The sequence below is a fragment of the Pleurodeles waltl genome, chromosome 1_1, assembly GCF_031143425.1.
Source record: "Pleurodeles waltl isolate 20211129_DDA chromosome 1_1, aPleWal1.hap1.20221129, whole genome shotgun sequence".
In the NCBI taxonomy this organism is placed as follows: Eukaryota; Metazoa; Chordata; class Amphibia; order Caudata; family Salamandridae; genus Pleurodeles; species Pleurodeles waltl.
Window position 1 is genome coordinate 944,369,350 of NC_090436.1, and position 21,993 is coordinate 944,391,342.

The 21,993-nt window shown below is 43.4% G+C and overlaps 1 protein-coding gene across 2 annotated transcripts in view; it reads right to left on the reverse strand.

The window, feature by feature from the left end:
• Positions 1-21,993, reverse strand: part of LOC138289570 (alcohol dehydrogenase 1-like) — a 259,702-nt gene that overhangs the window by 17,913 nt on the left and 219,796 nt on the right. Inside the window, exon 9 of one of the 2 annotated variants that reach the window (XM_069230184.1) lies at positions 4,782-5,830. The exons of the other annotated variant lie outside the window; for it this stretch is intronic. Within the exon in view, the coding sequence (XP_069086285.1) occupies positions 5,806-5,830 (25 nt within the window). The 3' untranslated portion in view covers positions 4,782-5,805. Of the gene's footprint in view, positions 1-4,781; positions 5,831-21,993 lie in introns of those variants that run through there. 2 annotated transcript variants of the gene reach the window in all.

The following is a 21,993-nucleotide window of genomic DNA, read 5'->3' on the forward strand; positions in this document are numbered from 1 at the left end:
TTATGTGCCTTTGACCACACACCATCAAGCCACTTTGTGCCCCGAATGTGAGATCTTGATTTTTTGTTAGTACTAAAGACATTTTCTCATTGAGCAGCCCATGAGAATATAACATTTCTTCAAGCCTGGTTTCCTCATTAAGGCAATAAACAACTTGGGTTTTATTAACCTTAATTAAAGACCATGAGAATTCATCTGGATCTACGCAGTTCCATATAAAGCCATTACATTCATTGTTCTCTAGTGCTTGACTAGAACGGGTTGCAGTCGACCTCCCTGTATAACAGTTCAATGATAGAGTATTAGGGTGGCTCACACATTTCACATGCATAATAAATTCAGATAATAACTCACAGTTGCATGACACCAAAATAAAATATGCTAGCATTACTATTCCCAGTGAAGAAAAGCAGAATAGGAAGCGAGGGAATGAGAACATTGTCTAAATAGCAAAAGTTAAATTTGATCATAAAATTATTCAACACTTTACAGTACTTGGTATGCACAAAATGGTACAAATTATTATCCTGGTGATCCATCAATCTACACACTTCTCTAGTTGGGTATTCACATTTAAATGCGTTAAAGTCCTCTATCCATACAAAAATAAATTCCCTTCCACCATCAACAGGAACTCAGTCAGGTCATGTTCTAGTTCACTAATCACACTGGCTCCAAACTGAAATAGATTACTATAAAAATTGATAAACACAAACTTTTGCTACACTCTTCATACTAAAAGCAAGAACTGATCAAAATGTTGGCTTAAAAGCACTTTCTCCACTGACCAGTCATGACTAGATGGGGTCGTAATCGTACAGTATGAAAAAAAAACATGTTTCTTGTAAACAGATGAGGTTGTAGTTATCAATAAATCTCCTTCAAACAGGGTCTATGTGATACCCACAATGGTCCAGCTTAGAAACCCCACAGTGACCTTCTTCCCCTGCATTCACTCTATCGGCTTAACCAATATTCACATAAGTGTTGGACCAAGGTGCTCCTATTCACCCTTAATCTGATCATAAAAGCTTCTACAGTTTGAATCACAATTCATTACAGGGTAGACCCAATGATTCAAAGATGTACACATACATGAGTGCTCATCACTTAGTATAGGTAAAACTCTCACGCAGCCACAGTCTTGGCAATACTGAGCATCCAAAGCACTTAATGGAGAAAATATGTTTGATGTTTTTATGTTGGGCACCCAATTGTGACAACTGACACCATTGTTAAGTGTGGTAAACGGGACAGGATCTATCACCCTTCTAAAGACTGTACAAGTGTTACCTTGTGGTCTATAAAAATAACCTAACGGCACCACAGAAATGTTTTACACAAAGGGTGAGCAGGGTTCAATTTCGATAGAATCACCTTAGGGCACACAGGGGATCTGAAGTGTACTGCAATGCAGTCACCATTTGAAGTCTTTGGGCTTGGGCCAATCCAGGATACTCGTTGTACCATGTTGATCTCATTTAAAAGTCCCATCTCAGATACCAATCTAACCCCCAGCCAGTGCTGAAACTTTGTTCCATTGTAGCCAGCTAGAAGGAACATTTTGCTCCTTGCATGTTTTTTTAGCAGGGCCGTACATAATCCCACTTCCTTCTCCAAAATATCCAACATACTAAAGATAGAATCAATAGAATCAAATCTATCTGTGAGCCAATTTGTGAAATTTTCCATACTGTTCACCACAACCTCCTCAAAATTCCAACTCAGTGAGCCTTTGTCTGTTGTACCCACTTGAGTAAACTTGGACACTTTGTCACACACCTTCTTGTTTGACTTCCGCACGGCTGCCCTTTCAGTACTTTTAACTTTTTGTGCATGTGCCGCAGGTTTGGCTTTTTGCCAGTGGTTGGACTCCTTTGTCTGGGAAACCCACCAGCAGATTATGGGAGGAGTCGTGCCCTCTACAAGGGTTAAGGACATGGAAGGGAGGGGCAAGGTGTGGGAGGAGGTTTATTCACGTCTTCCAAAGAGGTTTTATGACAAATTTGATCAGAGCTTGCTCAGGAGTAAAAACTTTCCTCCACACAGTTGGTTTCCTTATTAAGGACCCCTTATCCCATTAGTCAGGTAGGATGCAATGTTGAAGTGATTTTCCTTACCTGATGAGGCAACAGTTAATTTGGGTGTTCCCATTTTAGTCACCACAATCTGGAAAATAAAGAACAAGGGAGGTGGCCCAGCCTCTTTCAGGCTCTGACGTGCTTGGACGGGCAGCATGCCTCCTTAAGTGATGCATTAATTGAAGCCCCTCCTCCCAGGTCAATGAGCAGTGATGCCCTCTGGGACCTTGAGTCCTGGTCCAGAGAGAGAGAGAGAGAGAGAGAGCACATTCTGCACAGTGAGGCAGCAGGTCACTTTAAGTGGTGCGTTATTTGGGAGCCCCTCCTACTCCCAGGTCAATAAACAGTGATACCCTGAGGGGCTTTGAGTCCTAGTCCAGAGAAAGAGCAGGGCGCCTTAAGTGGCATTTTAGTTGAAAGCCCCTCCTTCTCCCACATTGATGAGCAGTGATGCGTTTTGGGACCTTGAGTCCTGGTCCAGAGAGAGAGGAATCCTGTCCTGCACTGCAGGACATCAGGTCGCCTTAAGTTGCACTGGTAGTTGAAAGACCTCTTCCTCACAGGTCAGTGAGCAGTGATGCCCACATGTACTTTGAGTCCCAGTCTAAAGAGAGAGTAAGCGCGTCCTTTTCTTTCTTCCGTTCTTTCTTTCTTTCTTAAAGGCAAGCGACTGGCACCCAGTGACAGAACGATTATCCTTTTTAGGTCTGGGTTATCCAAAAACTTTTTTGATTTTACTAAAATTATTTATATGACATAGCGACTTATAGGGGTGTTCAGACACATTTCATCCATTTGTTTGTGGTTGTGTCATTCACATTTTTCACAAGGAGCACATCCGCACACAAAGTAGTTTGTGTACTTTTGTTTTTACCACAAACACTCTTGCCTTTATTCAGTTTTTTTAGATTGACAAAAGCAACTTCTTGAACAATAAAGTTTTGCAAACACCAGGACAAAATAAAAGAAGAATTGCCAGAAGGCTGGTTACAACATCAGACCTATTGACTTTGCTAATGCTTGTTATTTCTGTGCAATTTAGTTCAGATACTCTTATCACTTTGCAGTCTCATAGGATTTCACTGGCCTGTATGTGAGCATACTTTCTTCTGAAGCAGAGCTTAGTTAAAATTCCACTCAGGAATACGTTCTGGCACAGCTTTTTGCATCTGAAAAGCACAGACAGCACTATCTAAGCTTCCTCTTGGCGCCAAGAATTATTTTACATAGAACACAACTGAGAGTTCCATTTTGTGAAGAAATAGGGAAATTACATTAAGAAGTCAGTCTACTGAAGGATGATTTCAAACGACTTGCTTTTATAACTGTGTTAAATGGGGAAGGATCCACCACCCTTCTAAAGACTACAAATCTATTGCATGTCTTGTAAATAAATATGAAATGTTAAAAATGTGTAGTAAAAACAAGTTTTTGAAAATGATCTATAGTAAATGTAACATACCTACACAGACATGATAGCTTTGTTCTATCCGCAATACGGTGCCACACATAAGGCATTAAGGGCCAGATGTAGCAAAGGGATTTTCCCATTCTGTGTCAATGGGAAAATGTGTTCGTACATATGGCCCTAAGATGTCAAAAGTATGTGCTCTGAGAACATCACACACAAACAGACTAAAAACTTGGAAGTGGTGAAAATGAATTAGATAGGTCGCAATCTCCCACCTGTGATTTATTGAGAATCCAGTGAAGGAGGCCTGCAGAAGACATCAGACCTATGGGTTTGCATAGCTTCCTCAAACTGGAGAGTGTATTTTTTTAAAAATAGTCCATGCCCGTTAAATAGATAGGTGCTGCTTTTAGAAAACATTTTCTTTTTAGAAACACATTTGGGGGACCCTATGGACCAGTGCCTCTTTCCTCTGAGGCCACCAAAATCTTTCCCAAAAGGGAAACTGTCCCTCAGGGATTCTCTCTTCTAATCATTGTTATAATGGGCTGAAATAATTGTTTAGAGCACATTAGCAAGGCCAGTGTAGAACTTCATCCATGCCAATGATATCTGGGGTGACACTTTCAGTGATACAGGCCGCTTTTTGACTTTGGGTGGAAGATCATAAGTGCCATGACAGAGGCCCTTCTGCACTCTCGAAGCACAGGGAATAAGTTTCAAGGATAGTAAGTAGAAGCAACATCCTACTGCATTTTGTCCAGTGGTAGTCTTCCAGGTAGTCCTAGCTACCTCTTTATTCAGGATCTCTTGCACTCTCCACCTTATACAGAGAGAAGTGTTACATGTCAGACTGATACCTGGGCTGATCTGTGGTCAAAAAAGGCTAACCGTAGACCTTGAGCGAAGGTCTGGGTCCAGAGATTTAGCCCAAAAGTGCAGACAAATCTCCCCGTACACAAGTAAGCATCCAGGAATACCTCTGAAGGGAAGTCTTATTGTCATCTACACCAGGCGATTCTCTCTTCTAGAGTGATCATGCAGGGACTTTTATTAGGCAAAACTGGGCTGTAAGTGGCAACACCCCTGAGTACCTGCACTCTCTCCAACCAATGTCTTCATCAGCATGACTCAGATACTGTTTCAGGAAAATGCTCGAAGAGGAAGTTTTTATGGGCACCCCAGGAAATATGCTGTTGTTTTTGCTTTGTGTATTGTTCATAAACAAACCATACAAAAAGTTGACATAAAAACAGTACTACTGCACAGACCAAACTTTCACACGAGACTTTTCTTTTTAAAAATACATATTTATTTTTGTTTACTGCTGCATTTGGGAGTGAGGTACAAAGGTTCTGATATTATGAACGTGTTTCTGCGTGGTATTTTGTGACACATGCATGCCAATGATATGAGAAACAATTTGCAGGCCAAAAAGAAATCACGTAGGACCTAATTAGGAGGTTGAGTTAAGTGGATTCTGCCAAAAAAAAATTAGTTTCCATTCCCCTGTGTGTATCATCACCACATTCAGAGGATGCAGTGTACCAAAAGGCGAAGGTGCCATCGGTTCCAGCATGTGAAATCTTGTGATCGACGTGGCACTAACAAAGGATTTGTTGTCCAGTGTAGAGTGGCCCGTTGGGTGCAATTTACCCCAGCGTCTTTTCTTTTCTGGACCATCATGGAAATGTTTGTGTTGCTGCACAGAAAAACGATTTTGCTCAAAATAATTTTATTTCATTTTTAAGCAACCACCCATACAAAAGAGCATTAAGGTGTAAACATAAGAATGAGCTTGAAGGGAGTGTCCTACCAATTAGCAAAGGACTCCCACATGCTGGAAACAAGCCTACCAGAGATTTTTATTAGATCCATCTTTCCCACTATGGGGGCCTATCTCCAGGTTTGACAAACGTGATGATAGTTTCAATATACTGGCTTGGGAAATAAACGTGCTTCCACCATACTTTTTTAGCAACCCTTGCCAGAAACGTGGGAGGTGTATCAGCAGAAGGGTGCCTTCTACACTGGCATTTAACTTTAAATGTGTCAGTTTTGCCGGCTAATCCCAGAACTAACATCTTGGTATGAAAAATGACGTATTTTTTGTGGTGAATGGAAATTTTGGAAATAAATGACATTGTGTTGGTAGGTGGCGCATGAACTGTGTCTTTAAGTAAAAGTTGTTGCATTCATTATAGACTTTCCAGAAGCATCCAGGGTAGCATCTCTGCAGTTCACTACGCAAAATTATGCAGACTGGAAAAGAAGATTGATTCTGATTCTTGATGTACCTAATTTTTCCAGCTTTCAGATCATCAACACGGTTCTAATGCTGAAAGAATAAAACATGAACATGATATTAGAAATATATCACCCATGCAATCATTTTCAATATAGTGTTAGGCAGTGCTTGGTTTGGTTTTGGAAAAGGAGAGCTATGCTTGCAGGCGGAAGCTGTAAGCTAATAGCCACCATCCTTTAGAGACTTCCCCAATGCTAGAAGGCTCACATAAAAAAACAAGCATCGGCAAAGCCAATTGGTCTGGCTTTAATGTTCTCACACATGCAACGAGCATTTGCGCATGCATGTGTGCACATTAAAGCCAGACACATTAAGCCTTTTAGTACCAGTTGTTTTTGACGTTTCACTGATAATCCCTGCCACTGTAAGCATGATTCCAGTAGATGGTTACATACTCCTTTACAGAACTCAGAGCATGATTACCAGAAAATGTTAGCCTGTGTTTTGAAATGTTCATTAGATGGACTTCTGCATTCCAATTATATAAAGTTTGTCTACAGTGCTAAAATATTGTAATGTACTGAGACAGCTTTTACATTTTTGTATGTACTTTTCAAAATGTTGAGCTCCACGAATGAAACAATGTGGTTTCACAAGGTATGTTTGGGATGTATGTGATTTGTACAAGGACTTCTGAAAAAAATTGTACCGTCCCAAAGCTAGCATTGCATTTCGGGGGATACATACATAATTTCTACAAAGATAAACACTGTAAAGGACAGAGAACGTGAGGTTTTTTAATCTTTAAAAATGACACAATATGCAGATTATTTTTTATATCCAAGAGAATAAACAGTCAACAGTTTATTCTGCACATATTTCAGGTTATACACACTGCATACATTAGTCTGTCAGGTTGATGTTTCAATCTCATAAACTACAACATTAACCATTAATAATGACATGAGTGGGCCTCATAAGGACTCCATTTTGAATAGTTTACTTGTGATTTCTATATGACGGGTAAGTAGTGTTTTTCAGCCAATCAAGACTGATGTCCTAGTTTTACAAGGCAAAACCCTAACAATTATTGATGATGTGAACAGGTGACAAGAGGCACCATTTTGAAAGCCGCACCCATGATCCAGCTTTTGAAGTGATAGGCCTCACCAGCAGATAGAATTGGAGTCTACCTTATGAACAATTTTAAATTTAAAGTATGGGCTAGGTCTTTAGACTTCATAATATCTTCTTTTAATCTGCCATGCAGGTTCCTGAATGAGAATGCTGAGATGACTTTTGATCAAAACCTTTTATAGGTAATATGTCTAACGTATTTACTTGTGGCTAGTATTAACTTCCATTCTGGTCGTTAAGAAAATTATTGTATACACAATTTGTTTTTGTGGAGTTAGGTTTGCTCATACTAAATACAGGTGATATTTTTCAATTTACCATGAAGGCATAAGGAATATTAAGAGTTGCATTCTACATTATAATATAAACCCAGACATTCGTAACAGTATTGTAAGTATTGATAAATTGTTTTTTCCTTTCATTATTGAGAATGCCCAAATGTCTTAATTGCCCAATTTAACGGAAAAATCGTATTGACTGATCACAACACCATATTGGTGATAAAATAAAGATTGGCCCTAAATGCATATCAATAATTAACTAGGAAAGAAAATGCCTTTCTTAATATCAAGTTTGTGAAGCAACATTTGTGTGTGTGTGTATATATATACACTGGTTGACAGGAGGAACTTGCAAAGAGACTATGATGACTATGAAAGAGGTCCGGTCCTTACATTCAATAGGAAGGACAATATTATAAAAACGGAGAAGATGGCACAGGCAACCTATCCTGACCAGACATTGATCTCAGTGACGGACACTGGCACTGGTACTGGATATGAATCCGACACATCAGGAACGGAGTCGTCAAGCAGGCCAGAACAACATGGGACCCAAGATGGAAGGACGGGGCCAAACATGAAACAACAGATCCAGGGAAAGAGGAAGAGGCAGAGGAGGAGTAGGCAGAGGAGGAGACTGAAGCAAAGGACCCAAAAGAGAAAGAAGAAGAGGGCTCATGGGAACCAACAAAAAGAGCCCGACATCGGAACAACAATGATGGAGATGGACATGGAAATGATACATAAGAGGATAGTGAACTTAAGTAAGAGAACTCTAACAGATCTGGAGAAGAGAACCTTGTGTTTAGGATTATCCTTCTGCCCAACGAAGCCAGTTCAATTATGCCGGAACTAGGATAGATCTTTTAAAATTTATAAGAAAGCTAAAATTAAAACAATGGTATGAATTGAAAAAAGAGACTAGTAGGGCTGAAGGTAACAATGGGGAAGAAAGAAACCCGATAAGTGACCTTAAAATAGGTAATAACGACCTTCTTATTACCCTGCACATGTTGGAAAGGGAGAACGATACTTGTGGTCCCCCATCTCATTCACAGGATGTACAGGGGCTGTTGGATGACATGGGTATTTCTTACGATCAGGCCAGCAGCAGCGGTTTCAAACCCAAATCCATATTTTGTCCAATACCATCACACAACAACATAGACACATTTCATGATATGGTAACAAAGGACCATAAGATATTGAAACAAAACAGACAACACAACAGACAATTTAACATAAGTATGGAGCAAAAACTAGCCATTGAACAGGTTGCACAAGAGACCAAGGTGATCATTAGACCCTCAGATAAGGAAGGCAACATTGTTCTTATGTCAAGAGATCAATATATAACTGAAGCTATGAGACAACTCAATGATATTAGACACTATGAGGTTACAAACATGGAGGGTTATACCAAGAGTGTAACTGGCATATGGGACAAATTTACAGAATGGAAGGACAAGGGCATACTGGAATGGGAGGAATATTGTTTCCTGAAAAGGGAGAATCCCAAGCTACCAGTAGTGTATATGTTACCAAACGTACATAAGGATATTATGAATCCCCCGGAAGACCTATTGTGTCATCTAGGGGTAGTGCCCTTAAAAATGTTTCAAAGTATGCAGACTTTTTTCTAAGAGAATGTGTGGTGAGTCTTCCATCGCATGTAAGAAATATGAAAGATTTACTTGAAAAGTTAAATCATTTACATTGGGATGAAGATTATCTCCTCATGACCCTGGATATGGGTTCCCTATATACAATCATTGAACATCAGACAGGCCTAAAGGCATGCAAACATTTTGAAGCCAGCTCTGTAGGTTTTCTGGCCCATACTGATAATTATTAGAAATGATTGAATATTACCTAAAAAATAACATCTTTATGTTTAATGGCACACTTTACAGACAAAAACTCAGAGTAGTGATGGGTACTTACTTTGCCCCGAGTCTAGCGAATTTCTGTTTGGGGCAGTGGGAGGAGTCACTGTTCCAGGACACAGGGAATTTCCCTGCTCTCCAACAAGTTATAATGTGGCTATGCTACATTGATGGCCTGTTCGTAGTGTGGAAGGGGACCCCGAATTATTTGTTCAGAAATTGAATGACAGCACCCATAACCTGATATTCACCCAGAGTATTAGCAAAACAAGTAGTGAATAATAAAGTGGAGACCATGCTCCATAGAAAATCTACTGCAGGCAACAGTCTCATACAGGCTCTCCGTGGTCATCCTACGAATTTGAAGTGGAGTATTCCCTTCAGGGAATTACTGAGGGCAAAAAGAAACTGTAGCTGTGAAGACTCCTACCTGTGAGAGAGAGGAAGGGATCATGCTCAATAGATATAAAGAGAGAGGATACCCCATGTGGGTTTTAGAGGAAGCCTACAAAAAAGTGAGAAAAATTGAAAGAACTGAGACTTTAATGGATAAGGAGAATACCACCACCAGAGATGAGAACCAAGACAGCACACATACCATAATGACATTCAGTATTGAGACCAAAGAGATTTAGGGGATTCTCTGCAAACATTGGAATATTGTGGAAAAATGACCCCTACGGTGGTAAGAAAGTAGATGAAAGCCCCAAAATAACATACAGAAGAGGACGTACTTTCAAGGATATGGTCATGCACAGTGACATTACAAAAACCAAGAGCATGAAAGACCATACCCTACAGGGTTTCTTTCCATGTGAACACTGTAGGGCATGTCGGAACAGCAAGATGGTACAGACAATTAAAAGACCCAAGGGAGTTGGAGATGAGTTATTAAACAATTCCTCACCTGCAGTACTGCATATGTCATATATGCACTTGAGTGCCTGTGCCAACTGAGATACATAGGGAGCACTATATTGATGGCCAAAAAGAGGGTAATGGAATACATGAGGGCCATCACTCATGTTGATCCCCACTATCCAGTAGCCAGACATTTCAATGAAAAACATGGTGGAATAGTGCCCTTTTGTCTTTCTATGCTATTGAGCATATAACACAGAGTCCGAGAGGAAGGAACAGAACTTTACGATTAAGGCAACAGGAATCCAGGTATATCTTGGAACTCGAAACTAAGACCCCGACTGGCCTCAGTTCTGATGAGGAACTGAGAATACATCTGTATGAGGATTAGTAGGGAGCTTATGTTCAGTGTCCATGATCATTCTGCACGATTCTCTTAAGTAATGTGAAAAAAAAGGACAATATTTGATTTCTTATGTGTATAGTAGTCTAGCAATATGTTTTTTAACTGCACTGGTGTTATGAATTCACTGAGATATGTTTTTAATCTCTATGTTGTATTTTCTAGGTATATGAAAGGGCCTGCGAGAATGCATGAAATTCACGTGCTGCCTGAACCATAGGTCTCCCACACTTCACTTTTATTAGCACTTTGTGTTGTGGTGCCAGATGAGTTTGTTTGCTCTTCTGTTCCTTATGATTTAGCTCCACTCCGGCTCCCCTTCGTAGTGTTATTGCACTTTGCAGGTACTCTCATGTTTTTACATTTGGATGGGTAGGTGTGGGAACACACTGGCATATGACATGATATCTTTTGGATGTGTTCACTACATTAGTTAGAGGACTTTTTGCCTCAGCTAATTCTACGTCTCTGACCTGTGCTGTGCTATACTTTACCCTTATATAATCATCAGAGGATTTTTTGCCTCAGTCATTTGTAGTCTACATTACTTACCTGTGTTACAACACCTCATTAGGTTGTTCTCTTTATATGTATCGGTGGTGGATTCACAGCAGTCTGGTACAAGGGATGTACACTGTTGTGGTAGACTTTGTGCCTCAACAAAATTGTATATACCGCTGGGCATTTATGTATTTTGTGCACAATTGTATAATGATTGTTGTTTTTGTTTGTGGGGACAGAATAATTGTACATTTACAGATGGCGGCCATAGTTATGATAGTGTGGAGAGTCCTTTGTCTATGTTCTCATGTTCCCTAAGTTTAAAGAGGGATTGCAATATGGTGTAATTTGTGTGATCAAGTCCGTGTGTCGGGCGAAGCACGGCATGTTTGTGGATGCAGTAAAACTGCTCTTGCGCTGCAACCTTGAGTGAGCGTCTTATTCAACGTAACTTTTTTGTGGACTGTAAATTTCAGCCAGCTTGCTCCACTGGTGTGGGTGCTCCACGGGTTCGGACTCCGAAATGAGCATGGATGTTCGACCTGGCATCCTTGGTGCGGTGTTTTTTAGGTTAGCTAAAACAGGCTGTTAGACCTGTCTTTTTTGCCTCTGCTTCCCATGTTTTGACGGTGTGCTGGACTCTGTTTTTGCTGTTTTTGGTGCTGACCAGTGATAAAGTGCCAGTGTTCCTGTGTAAATTGTATGTGTAATTGGCTTATTCCGGATTGGCATATTTGATTTACTAGTAAGTCCCTAATAAAGTTCTCTAGAGGTGCCTAGGGGCTGTAAATCAAATGCTTCTAGTGGGCCTGCAGCACTGGTTGTGCCAGCCACATGAGTAGCCTTGTAAACATGGCTCAGACCTGCCACTGCAGTTTTAAACTGCCAATTCGATCTGGCAAGTGCACCCACCTTCCCTTTTTCTACATGTTCGACACCCCTAAGGTAGGCCCCAGGTAGCCCCATGGGCAGGGTGCAGTGTATGTTAAAGGTGGGACATGTACTGGTGCGCTTTACATGTCCTAACAGTGAAATACAGCTAAACTAAGTTTTCAATGTTGCAAGGCTTATCTCTCTCATAGATTAATATCGGGGCTGCCTCTAAATAATCTTTAAATGCAGATTCCTTTTGGGAGCATATAGAACTTTGGAGTTTGGTGTCTCTGAACTCAAAATTTAAAAATACATCTTTTGGTGAAGTTGTTTTTTAAATAGTCAGTTTGAAAATACCACTTTTCAAAAGTTGGCATTTTCTTGCTTAAACCATTCTGTGACTCTGCCTGTTTGTGGATTCCCTGTCTGGGTCAGACTGGCAGTTGGGTTGTTTGTGAATCCCCTCTAGACAGTGAGACAAAGGGAGCTGTGGATTAGCCTGCATATCCTGATGGGCCATTTGAGCTAAAGTGGAGGGAGGAGTGGCCACTTACACCTCAATGGGCTGTGCCTGCCCTCTCACAATGCAGTCTCCAACCCCCTGGTGTGAGTCTGGAGCCAGGCTTGGGCAAGGCAGGATCTTGCAAATAACAGAGAATTTTCTTTGAGGTTTGCCAACTGCAAAGGCGGAAAGGGGTATAATTATTGGACCCAAACCCCCTGAAAATTAGATTTCTTCAAGGTTTCAAGAGGAACCTCTGCCAAGGAGAAGAGCTGCGGAGAAGTGCTGTCCCTACCTGTGCTGTGCTCTGTTGGACTATCGTGCATTTGCTGCTTCTGCCAGTGAAAGGGGACAGCCTGGACTTTGTTGTGCATTCCTGCTTGAGAAGAATCTCCAAGGGCTTGAACTGAGCTCACCTCCTGTTGTTGAAGTCTCAAGGCCATCAAAGACTTCCTCTATGAGCACCTGGACTCTCTGGTGAGACTTCTGCCCTGCCAAGTGGTGCACCATCCAGTCCCTGGGCCCTTGAAAGGTGAAGCTGGTGGAAAAGGACTGAAATCCATGCAAGGACTGCAGTGCGGGCAAATATTCAACGCACCATCTGCAATGCGGCTGATAAATGACGAGCCACCAGCTTCACGGCTGAAATCGACGCTCCAGCTGCATCACGGCTATAAGATTGGCGCATTGCGGCTGGGGAAACGATGTGCAACACCCGCAGGCGGCTTCAGACAACAACGCAAATCCCAGGCAGTGTGGCTTCCTGACACAGTGCGACCGGATTTCAAACGCAACATGGCTGGGTGTGAAAAATCGACGCAAAGCCTGCCCCGACCTGAGGTGCCCACCTGGAAATCGATGCATCGCTCTCTTGCGAGAGAGAAAAATGACACATCGCCTACCAGACCAGATAAGGAACGACACAGGGACTCACTTGCATCACTGACTTTTCCGACGCACGCTCGCCTGTGCGGCTTTATTACGCAAACTAGGTACTATGTGTAACCACGTTTCTTACTCTTTTGCAAATTCATATCTTGACTTGTGTATGTTGGATTTTTGTCATTTGGTCTTGTTTGATTTAGATAAATATTACCTATTTTTCTACACTGGTGTGTCCATTTTGTAGTGCTTTCACTGTATTACTGTGTGTGTTGGTACAAATACTTTACATATTGCTTCTCATGTTAAGCCTTTCTGCTCGTGCCAAGCTACCAAGGGGGTAAGCTGGGGTTAACAAGGTGTACTTCTCCTTTACCCTGACTAGAGTGAGTGTCCCTGCTTGGACAGAGTGCAAACCGACTGCCAACCAGAGACCCCATTTCTAACAATATGTATATATATTGACATGTTTGAAAACCAAGAACTCATAATATATTGGTGGGAAAATGGGCAATGCCTGCTACTAAACATGAGTGGGAAAGGAAAATTTAAGCAGTGGTTTAGTGAGGGATATGCTAATACAAACATGCACCCACAAAAGAGTACGACCGTTGCAATTGATGAACTATACTACTTAAGTTACTTCAGCTCTAAAAGTGTCAAAACAGGCTCCACTGTACTTCAGCCCAGTCCAGCACTTAAATAAGCTATGTTAAGCACCTGGCCACTCACAGGTATTGCAACACACTCCCATAGAAAATAATGGAGACTGAATAAAATAACCCCCCCCCATAGGACTTTATATTAAATATCAGCAGTCTAAAGTCTCAAACTCAAAAGAACATAATACACACATATCGTTGTCACTGTCAAACTCAACCATCAGGTCATCATGACAACACGCAAGGCGACCACAAAGACACAATACAGCAAAGGGAAATGGCTAAAAGCCTCACTATAGCTGGGGGTGCCGTCAATACACAACCGCTGAAGACTTGACTTTACATACAGAAATGTGCAACAATCTAGACATATGCACCAAAGGGGGCCATGTGTGAAATGCCTAGAGCCCAAACAACACTCAAAACGCTCCTGTAAGATCCAAGACTCAGTGATAGCCCGTTAAGGGAGAAAAAAGTCACCTCCACAGCTAAGAACGGCAGCAAGCACCCTTCTCGATTGGCAGGTTCCGTTTGCTCAGGTTCCCAAGACCTTCGGACCCAGAATTCCACAGGGTATCACCAAACACTTTCAATACTTACTTTCCTTAAACCAATTCCATCAGCTCACTCCAACATAACCGTGGAAAAAGAGAAAAGTGCAGACAAGTATAAAGTCCCCTCATAACAAATAGAACTGGACAAAGGCAGAAGGCTTAACCCTCCTTCCCCATCCCCCTCCCCCAATCAGGGTCATCAAGGGTACAAAGGTGGCACTGCTCCAGATCGGCAACTATGCAGACAGGGCGCGAAGAGCGTGAGCCTAATGAAGTCGCTGTGGGCCCCACCGTTCCCTTTCACCCCTCAGGGTCTGGGGAAGCACACAATAAAATGCACAAACCTCCCATTTCTCCCACCAGCGTGAGGGATAACTGTTAGCCTGCATTACTGTCAATACTCCACTTCATTTTTTTAGTCACTCCAATGTTACTCTGAAAAACTAGAAGCTCAAGTTGATCACCTAAACACCCTGGTGGTGTTTGTGTTTGGGATCGACCACAGGCTTAATAAACTTAACAACCTCATTGTGTGAGCGCAAGGGGCATTTATAGTGCTGGACCCCTCAGCGCTTTTAGAGCTACGAAAATGCACATGCTCACCAATTCTCTATAAATTGTCAATGCTGCCGTACATTCTCACAACTGTCATCATAGACCTAACGTCTCAAACAACACAAACAGTAATGTCATCATCACGTAGCAGTACCAACGGAGATACGTCTGTGGGAGAGTGTGAGAAAGTAGCCTCTTTCTAGCCTTATTACCCCACTTTTGGCCTGTTTGTGAGTGTATGTCAGGGTGTTTTCACTGTCTCACTGGGATCCTGCTAGCCACGGCCCAGTGCTCATAGTGAAAACCCTATGTTTTCAGTATGTTTGTTATGTCACTGGGACCCTGCTAGTCAGGACCCCAGTGCTCATAAGTTTGTGACCTATAGGTATGTGTTCCCTGTGTGATGCCTAACTGTCTCACTGAGGATCTGCTAACCAGAACCTCAGTGGTTATGCTCTCTCTTTACAAATTGTCACTAACAGGCTAGTGACCAATTTCACCAATTTACATTGGCATACTGGAACACCCTTATAATTCCCTAGTATATGGTACTGAGGTACCCAGGGTATTGGGGTTCCAGGAGATCCCTATGGGCGGCATCATTTCTTTTGCCACCCATAGGGAGCTCTGACAATTCTTACACAGGCCTGCCACTGCAGCCTGAGTGAAATAACGTCCACGTTATTTCACAGCCATTTACCACTGCACTTAAGTAACTTATAAGACACCTATATGTCTAACCTTTACCTGGTAAAGGTTGGGTGCTAAGTTACTTAGTGTGTGGGCACCCTGGCACTAGCCAAGGTGCCCCCACATGGTTTAGAGCCAATTCCCCGGACTTTGTGAGTGCGGGGACACCATTACATGCGTGCACTACATATAGGTCACTACCTATGTGTAGCTTCACAATGGTAACTCCGAATATGGCCATGTAACATGTCTATGATCATGGAATTGCCCCCTCTATGCCATCCTGGCATTGTTGGCACAATCCCATGATCCCACGGGTCTGTAGCACAGACCCGGGTACTGCCAAACTGCCTTTTCAGGGGTTTCACTGCAGCTGCTGCTGCTACCAATCCCTCAGACAGGTTTCTGCCTCCTGGGGTCCAGCCAGGCTTGGCCCAGGAAGGCAGAACAAAGGACTTCCTCAGAGAGCGGGTGTTACACCCTCTCCCTTTGGAAAATGGTGTTAGGGCTGGGGAGGAGTAGCCTCCCCCAGCCTCTGGAAATGCTTTCATGGGCACAGATGGTGCCCATTTCTGCATAAGCCAGTCTACACCGGTTCAGGGACCCCTCAGCCCTGCTCTGGCGCGAAACTTGACAAAGGAAAGGGGAGTGACCACTCCCCTGACCTGCACCTCCCCTGGGAGGTGCCCAGAGCTCCTTCAGTGTGCTCCAGACCTCTGCCATCTTGGAAACAGAGGTGCTGCTGGCACACTGGACTGCTCTGAGTGGCCAGTGCCAGCAGGTGACGTCAGAGACTCCTTCTGATAGGCTCCTTCAGGTGTTGCTAGCCTATCCTCTCTCCTAAGTAGCCAAACCCTCTTTTCTGGCTATTTAGGGTCTCTGTCTTTAGGGATTCCTTAGATAACGAATGCAAGAGCTCATCCGAGTTCCTCTGCATCTCTCTCTTCACCTTCTGCCAAGGAATCGACTGCTGACCGCGCTGGAAGCCTGCAAAATTGCAACAAAGTAGCAAAGACGACTACTGCAACTCTGTAACGCTGATCCTGCCGCCTTCTCAACTGCTTTCCTGGTGGTGCATGCTGTGGGGGTAGTCTGCCTCCTTTCTGCACTAGAAGCTCCGAAGAAATCTCCTGTGGGTCGACGGAATCGTCCCCCTGCAACCGCAGGCACCAAAGAACTGCATCACCAGTACCCTGGGTCTCCTCTCAGCACGACGAGCGAGGTCCCTTGAATCCAGCAACTCTGTCCAAGTGACTCCCACAGTCCAGTGACTCTTCAGTCCAAGTTTGGTGGAGGTAAGTCCTTGCCTCCCCACGCCAGACTGCATTGCTGGGAACCGCGACTTTTGCAGCTACTCCGGCCTCTGTGCACTTCCGGCAGAAATCCTTTGTGCACAGCCAAGCCTGGGTCCACGGCACTCTAACCTGCATTGCACGATCTTCTAAGTTGTCTTCCGGCGACGTGGGACTCCTTTGTGCGACTTCGGGTGAGCACTGTTTCACTCCACTTTGTAGTGCCTGTTCCGGCACTTCTGCGGGTGCTGCCGGCTTCTGAGAGGGCTCCTTGTCTTGCTCGACGCCCCCTCTGTCCCCAGACGCAATTGGCGACATCCTGGTCCCTCCTGGGCCACAGCAGAATCCAAAAACCCTAACAGCGCGACTTGCAGCTAGCAAGGCTTGTTTGCGGTCTTTCTTCAGGAAAACACTTCTGCACGACTCTCCACGGCATGGGGCATCCATCCTCCAAAGGGGAAGTCTCTAGCCCTTGTCGTTCCTGCAGAATCTTCAGCTTCTACAGTCCAGTAGCAGCTTCTTTGCACCCACAGCTGGCCTTTCCTGGGCATCTGCCCATCTCCGACTTGCTTGTGACGTTTGGAAATCCATCGTTGTTGCATTGCTGATTTGTGTCTTTCCTGCAGAATTCCCCTATCACGACTTCTATGTCCTTTGGGGAACTTTAGTGCACTTTGCACTCACTTTTCAGGGTCTTGGGGTGGGCTATTTTTCTAACCCTAACTGTTTTCTTACAGTCCCAGCGACCCTCTACGAGGTCACATAGGTTTGGGGTCCATTCGTGGTTCGCATTCCACTTTTGGAGTATATGGTTTGTGTTGCCCCTATCCCTATGTGTCCCCATTGCATCCTATTGTAACTATACATTGTTTGCACTGTTTTCTAATACTATTACTGCATATTTTGGTATTGTGTACATATATCTTGTGTATATTTGCTATCCTCATACTGAGGGTACTCACTGAGATACTTTTGGCATATTGTCATAAAAATAAAGTACCTTTATTTTTAGTATATCTGTGTATTGTGTTTTCTTATGATATTGTGCATATGACACTAGTGGTACTGTAGGAGCTTCACTCGTCTCCTAGTTCAGCCTAAGCTGCTCTGCTAAGCTACCATTATCTATCAGCCTAAGCTGCTAGACACCCTATACACTAATAAGGGATACCTGGGCCTGGTGCAAGGTGTAAGTACCCCTTGGTACTCACTACAAGCCAGTCCAGCCTCCTACATTGGTTGTGCAGTGGTGGGATAAGTGCTCTGTAACTACTTACCACTTTTGTCATTGTACTTTTCATAAGAGAAAAATATACAAAACAAGTTCAGTGTATGTACACCTAACCAAAAAGTTTTGCATTTCTTTTCTCACTTCTTTCTAAAGTGCTGAAAAGTACCTCTAACTTTCTAAAAAGTTCTTAAAAAGTTTTAAAAAAAAATTTTTCTGTCTTTCTAAAAGTTCTGAAAATCTTTTTTCCTTTTTCTATCACTTAAACACTTTCTAAAAATGTCTGGCACAGGCCAAACTGTTGATCTGTCCAAACTTGCTTATGATCACCTTAGCTGGAAAGGAGCAAGGAGTCTCTGCATAGAAAGAGGTTTAAGTGTAAGGAAGAATCCTTCTAGAGAACTGTTAGTGAATATGCTTATTGAACAAGATAAGGCCACAGCTGGCACTCCTGTTGAAAAGTTAGCTGATGGTTCCCACTCTGACTCTGGGGCACCCCTAGCTAAAGAAGTGGGAGGGAAACTTCCAAGCCTGCCCCCTAGCAGACAACCTAGCATAGTTGGAACTGATGTTGAGTCACATCATATAGATAGTGTGGTCTCACATCACAGTAAGAGTATTCCTTCTCATCATAGTAGAAGTGCTGTTTCTGTGAGCCAAGCTGTTAGGGTGCCTTCTGTTAGGGACAGGTCTCCTTCTGTCCTTTCTCATCATACTTCTGTTTCTAGACATGTCCCTCCCACCCACCCTGATGACAGATTGTTAGAAAGGGAGCTCAATAGATTGAGAGTGGAACAAACCAGACTGAAGCTCAAGAAGCAACAGCTGGATTTGGATAGACAGTCCTTAGAAGTAGAGAAAGAAAGACAGAAGTTGGGTTTAGAAACCCACGGTGGCAGCAGCAGTGTTCCCAATAGTCATCCTGCAAAAGAGCATGATTCTAGGAATCTGCACAAGATAGTTCCCCCTTATAAGGAGGGGTATGACATTAACAAGTGGTTTGCTGCACTTGAGAGGGCCTGTGTTGTACAGGATGTCCCTCAAAGGCAGTGGGCTGCTATCCTATGGCTATCATTTAGTGGAAAGGGTAGGGATAGGCTCCTTACTGTGAAAGAAAGTGATGCCAATAATTTTGCAGTTCTTAAGAATGCACTCCTAGATGGTTATGGCTTAACCACTGAACAGTACAGGATGAAGTTCAGAGAAACCAAAAAGGAGTCTTCACAAGACTGGGTAGACTTTGTTGACCATTCAGTGAAGGCCTTGGAGGGGTGGTTACATGGCAGTAAAGTGACTGACTATGAAAGCCTATATAACATAATCCTGAGAGAGCATATACTTAATAATTGTGTGTCTGATTTGTTGCACCAGTATCTAGTGGACTCAGATCTGACCTCTCCCCAAGAATTGGGAAAGAAGGCAGACAAATGGGTCAGAACAAGAGTGAACAGAAAAGTTCATACAGGTGGTGACAAGGATGGCAAGAAGAAAGATGGTGAAAAATCTCAAGATAAGCATGGGGATAAGGGTAAAACCAAAGATCCCACTTCAAATCTTAAACACTCTTCAGAGGGTGGGGATAAAACAAATTCTTCCTCTTCTTCTCAACATGCACACATTAAAAAGCCTTGGTGCTTTGTGTGTAAAAACAGAGGCCATAGGCCAGGGGATAGGTCCTGTCCAGGTAAACCCCCTGAGCCTACCACCACTAATACATCAAGCTCTAGTGCCCCTAGCAGTAGTGGTACTAGTGGTGGGACTGCTGGCAACAGTCAAGCAAAGGGTGTAGTTGGGTTCACTTATGGGTCCATCATAGAAACTGGGGTAGTCAGTCCCAAGACAGTTTCTGTCACACCTAGTGGCATTGGCCTTGCCTCACTGGCTGCTTGACCCCTTACAATGGATAAGTACAGGCAGACAGTTTCAATAAATGGTGTTGAGGCCTTGGCTTACAGGGACACAGGTGCCAATATCACTTTGGTGACTGAAAACCTAGTGGCTCCTGAACAACACATCATTGGACAACAGTATAAAATTATTGATGTCCATAACTCCACTAAGTTTCTTCCCTTAGCTATAATTTAGTTTAGTTGGGGTGGAGTTACTGGCCCTAAGCAGGTGGTGGTATCACCTAGCTTACCTGTAGACTGTCTCTTAGGTAATGACCTAGAGGCCTCAGGTTGGGCTGATGTAGAGTTTTATGCCCATGCAGCCATGCTGGGCATCCCAGAGGAATTGTTCCCTCTCATTTCTACTGAAATGAAAAAGCAAAGGAGAGAAGGCCTGAAAACTCAGGATCCCTCTCCATCAACAGGTAAAAAGGGTATCACAGTATCCCCTAACCACCCTGCCATTCAGGATACCATTCCTGTGGTGGGAGAAACCTCTCCTGGGGTGGCACCTGTTCCAAGGGAAGCATCAGCTGGCAAAGCTGTACTCCCTGAGGTAGAAGTACCTCTCTGTGGGATAACTAACATTGGTGAGAAAAAGAGCACCATTTTAGTTAACATGGAGCATCCCTCCAACCCTCCCAGAGAAACTTTAGTGCAGAAACTCTGCACTGCCTCACAACACTTAGGACAGCATCCCTGCCCTAGTGTGGAGCTCATAGGACAGCATCCCTGCCCTGCTCCAACCCAAGGGAAACAGCATCCCTGTTCTCTCTTCCAGCCATATGGACAAAGTTTTTGCCCAGCTATGGCTTTTCTGAGACAGCATCCCTGTCTGGCATTTCCATCACTACAAATAGGTTCAGTGGACAATTCCCACTGCTCTAAACTAAAACTTACTGATAAAAACTCTGAAAATACATCTTCACATTGTTGCTTAGCTAAAAAACTTCAAACAGGGTGGTTTACATCCCCACAGGGAAGTAACCATATAGTGGATGATAAAGGGAGTAACCAGTCTATTGCAGAGCTACTCTCTACTTATCACCACTTAGACAATAAAGTCTCAACTGGCCAAGGTTAGCCTTATTGTCCTTCGTTTGGGGGGGGGGGGGTTGTGTAAGAAAGTAGCCTCTTTCTAGCCTTATTACCCCCACTTTTGGCCTGTTTGTGAGTGTATGTCAGGGTGTTTTCACTGTCTCACTGGGATCCTGCTAGCCAGGGCCCAGTGCTCATAGTGAAAACCCTATGTTTTCAGTATGTTTGTTATGTGTCACTGGGACCCTGCTAGTCAGGACCCCAGTGCTCATAAGTTTGTGACCTATAGGTATGTGTTCCCTGTGTGATGCCTAACTGTCTCACTGAGGATCTGCTAACCAGAACCTCAGTGGTTATGCTCTCTCTTTACAAATTGTCACTAACAGGCTAGTGACCAATTTCACCAATTTACATTGGCATACTGGAACACCCTTATAATTCCCTAGTATATGGTACTGAGGTACCCAGGGTATTGGGGTTCCAGGAGATTCCTATGGGCTGCAGCATTTCTTTTGCCACCCATGGGGAGCTCTGGCAATTCTTACACAGGCCTGCCACTGCAGCCTGAGTGAAATAACGTCCATGTTATTTCACAGCCATTTACCACTGCACTTAAGTAACTTATAAGTCACCTATATGTCTAACCTTTACCTGGTAAAGGTTGGGTGCTAAGTTACTTAGTGTGTGGGCACCCAGGCACTAGCCAAGGTGCCCCCACATGGTTCAGGGCCAATTCCCCGGACTTTGTGAGTGTGGGGACACCATTACATGCGTGCACTACATATAGGTCACTACCTATGTGTAGCTTCACAATGGTAACTCCGAATATGGCCATGTAACATGTCTATGATCATGGAATTGCCCCCTCTATGCCATCCTGGCATTGTTGGCACAATCCCATGATCCCACGGGTCTGTAGCACAGACCCGGGTACTGCCAAACTGCCTTTTTAGGGGTTTCACTGCAGCTGCTGCTGCTGCCAACCCCTCAGACAGGTTTCTGCCCTCCTGGGGTCCAGC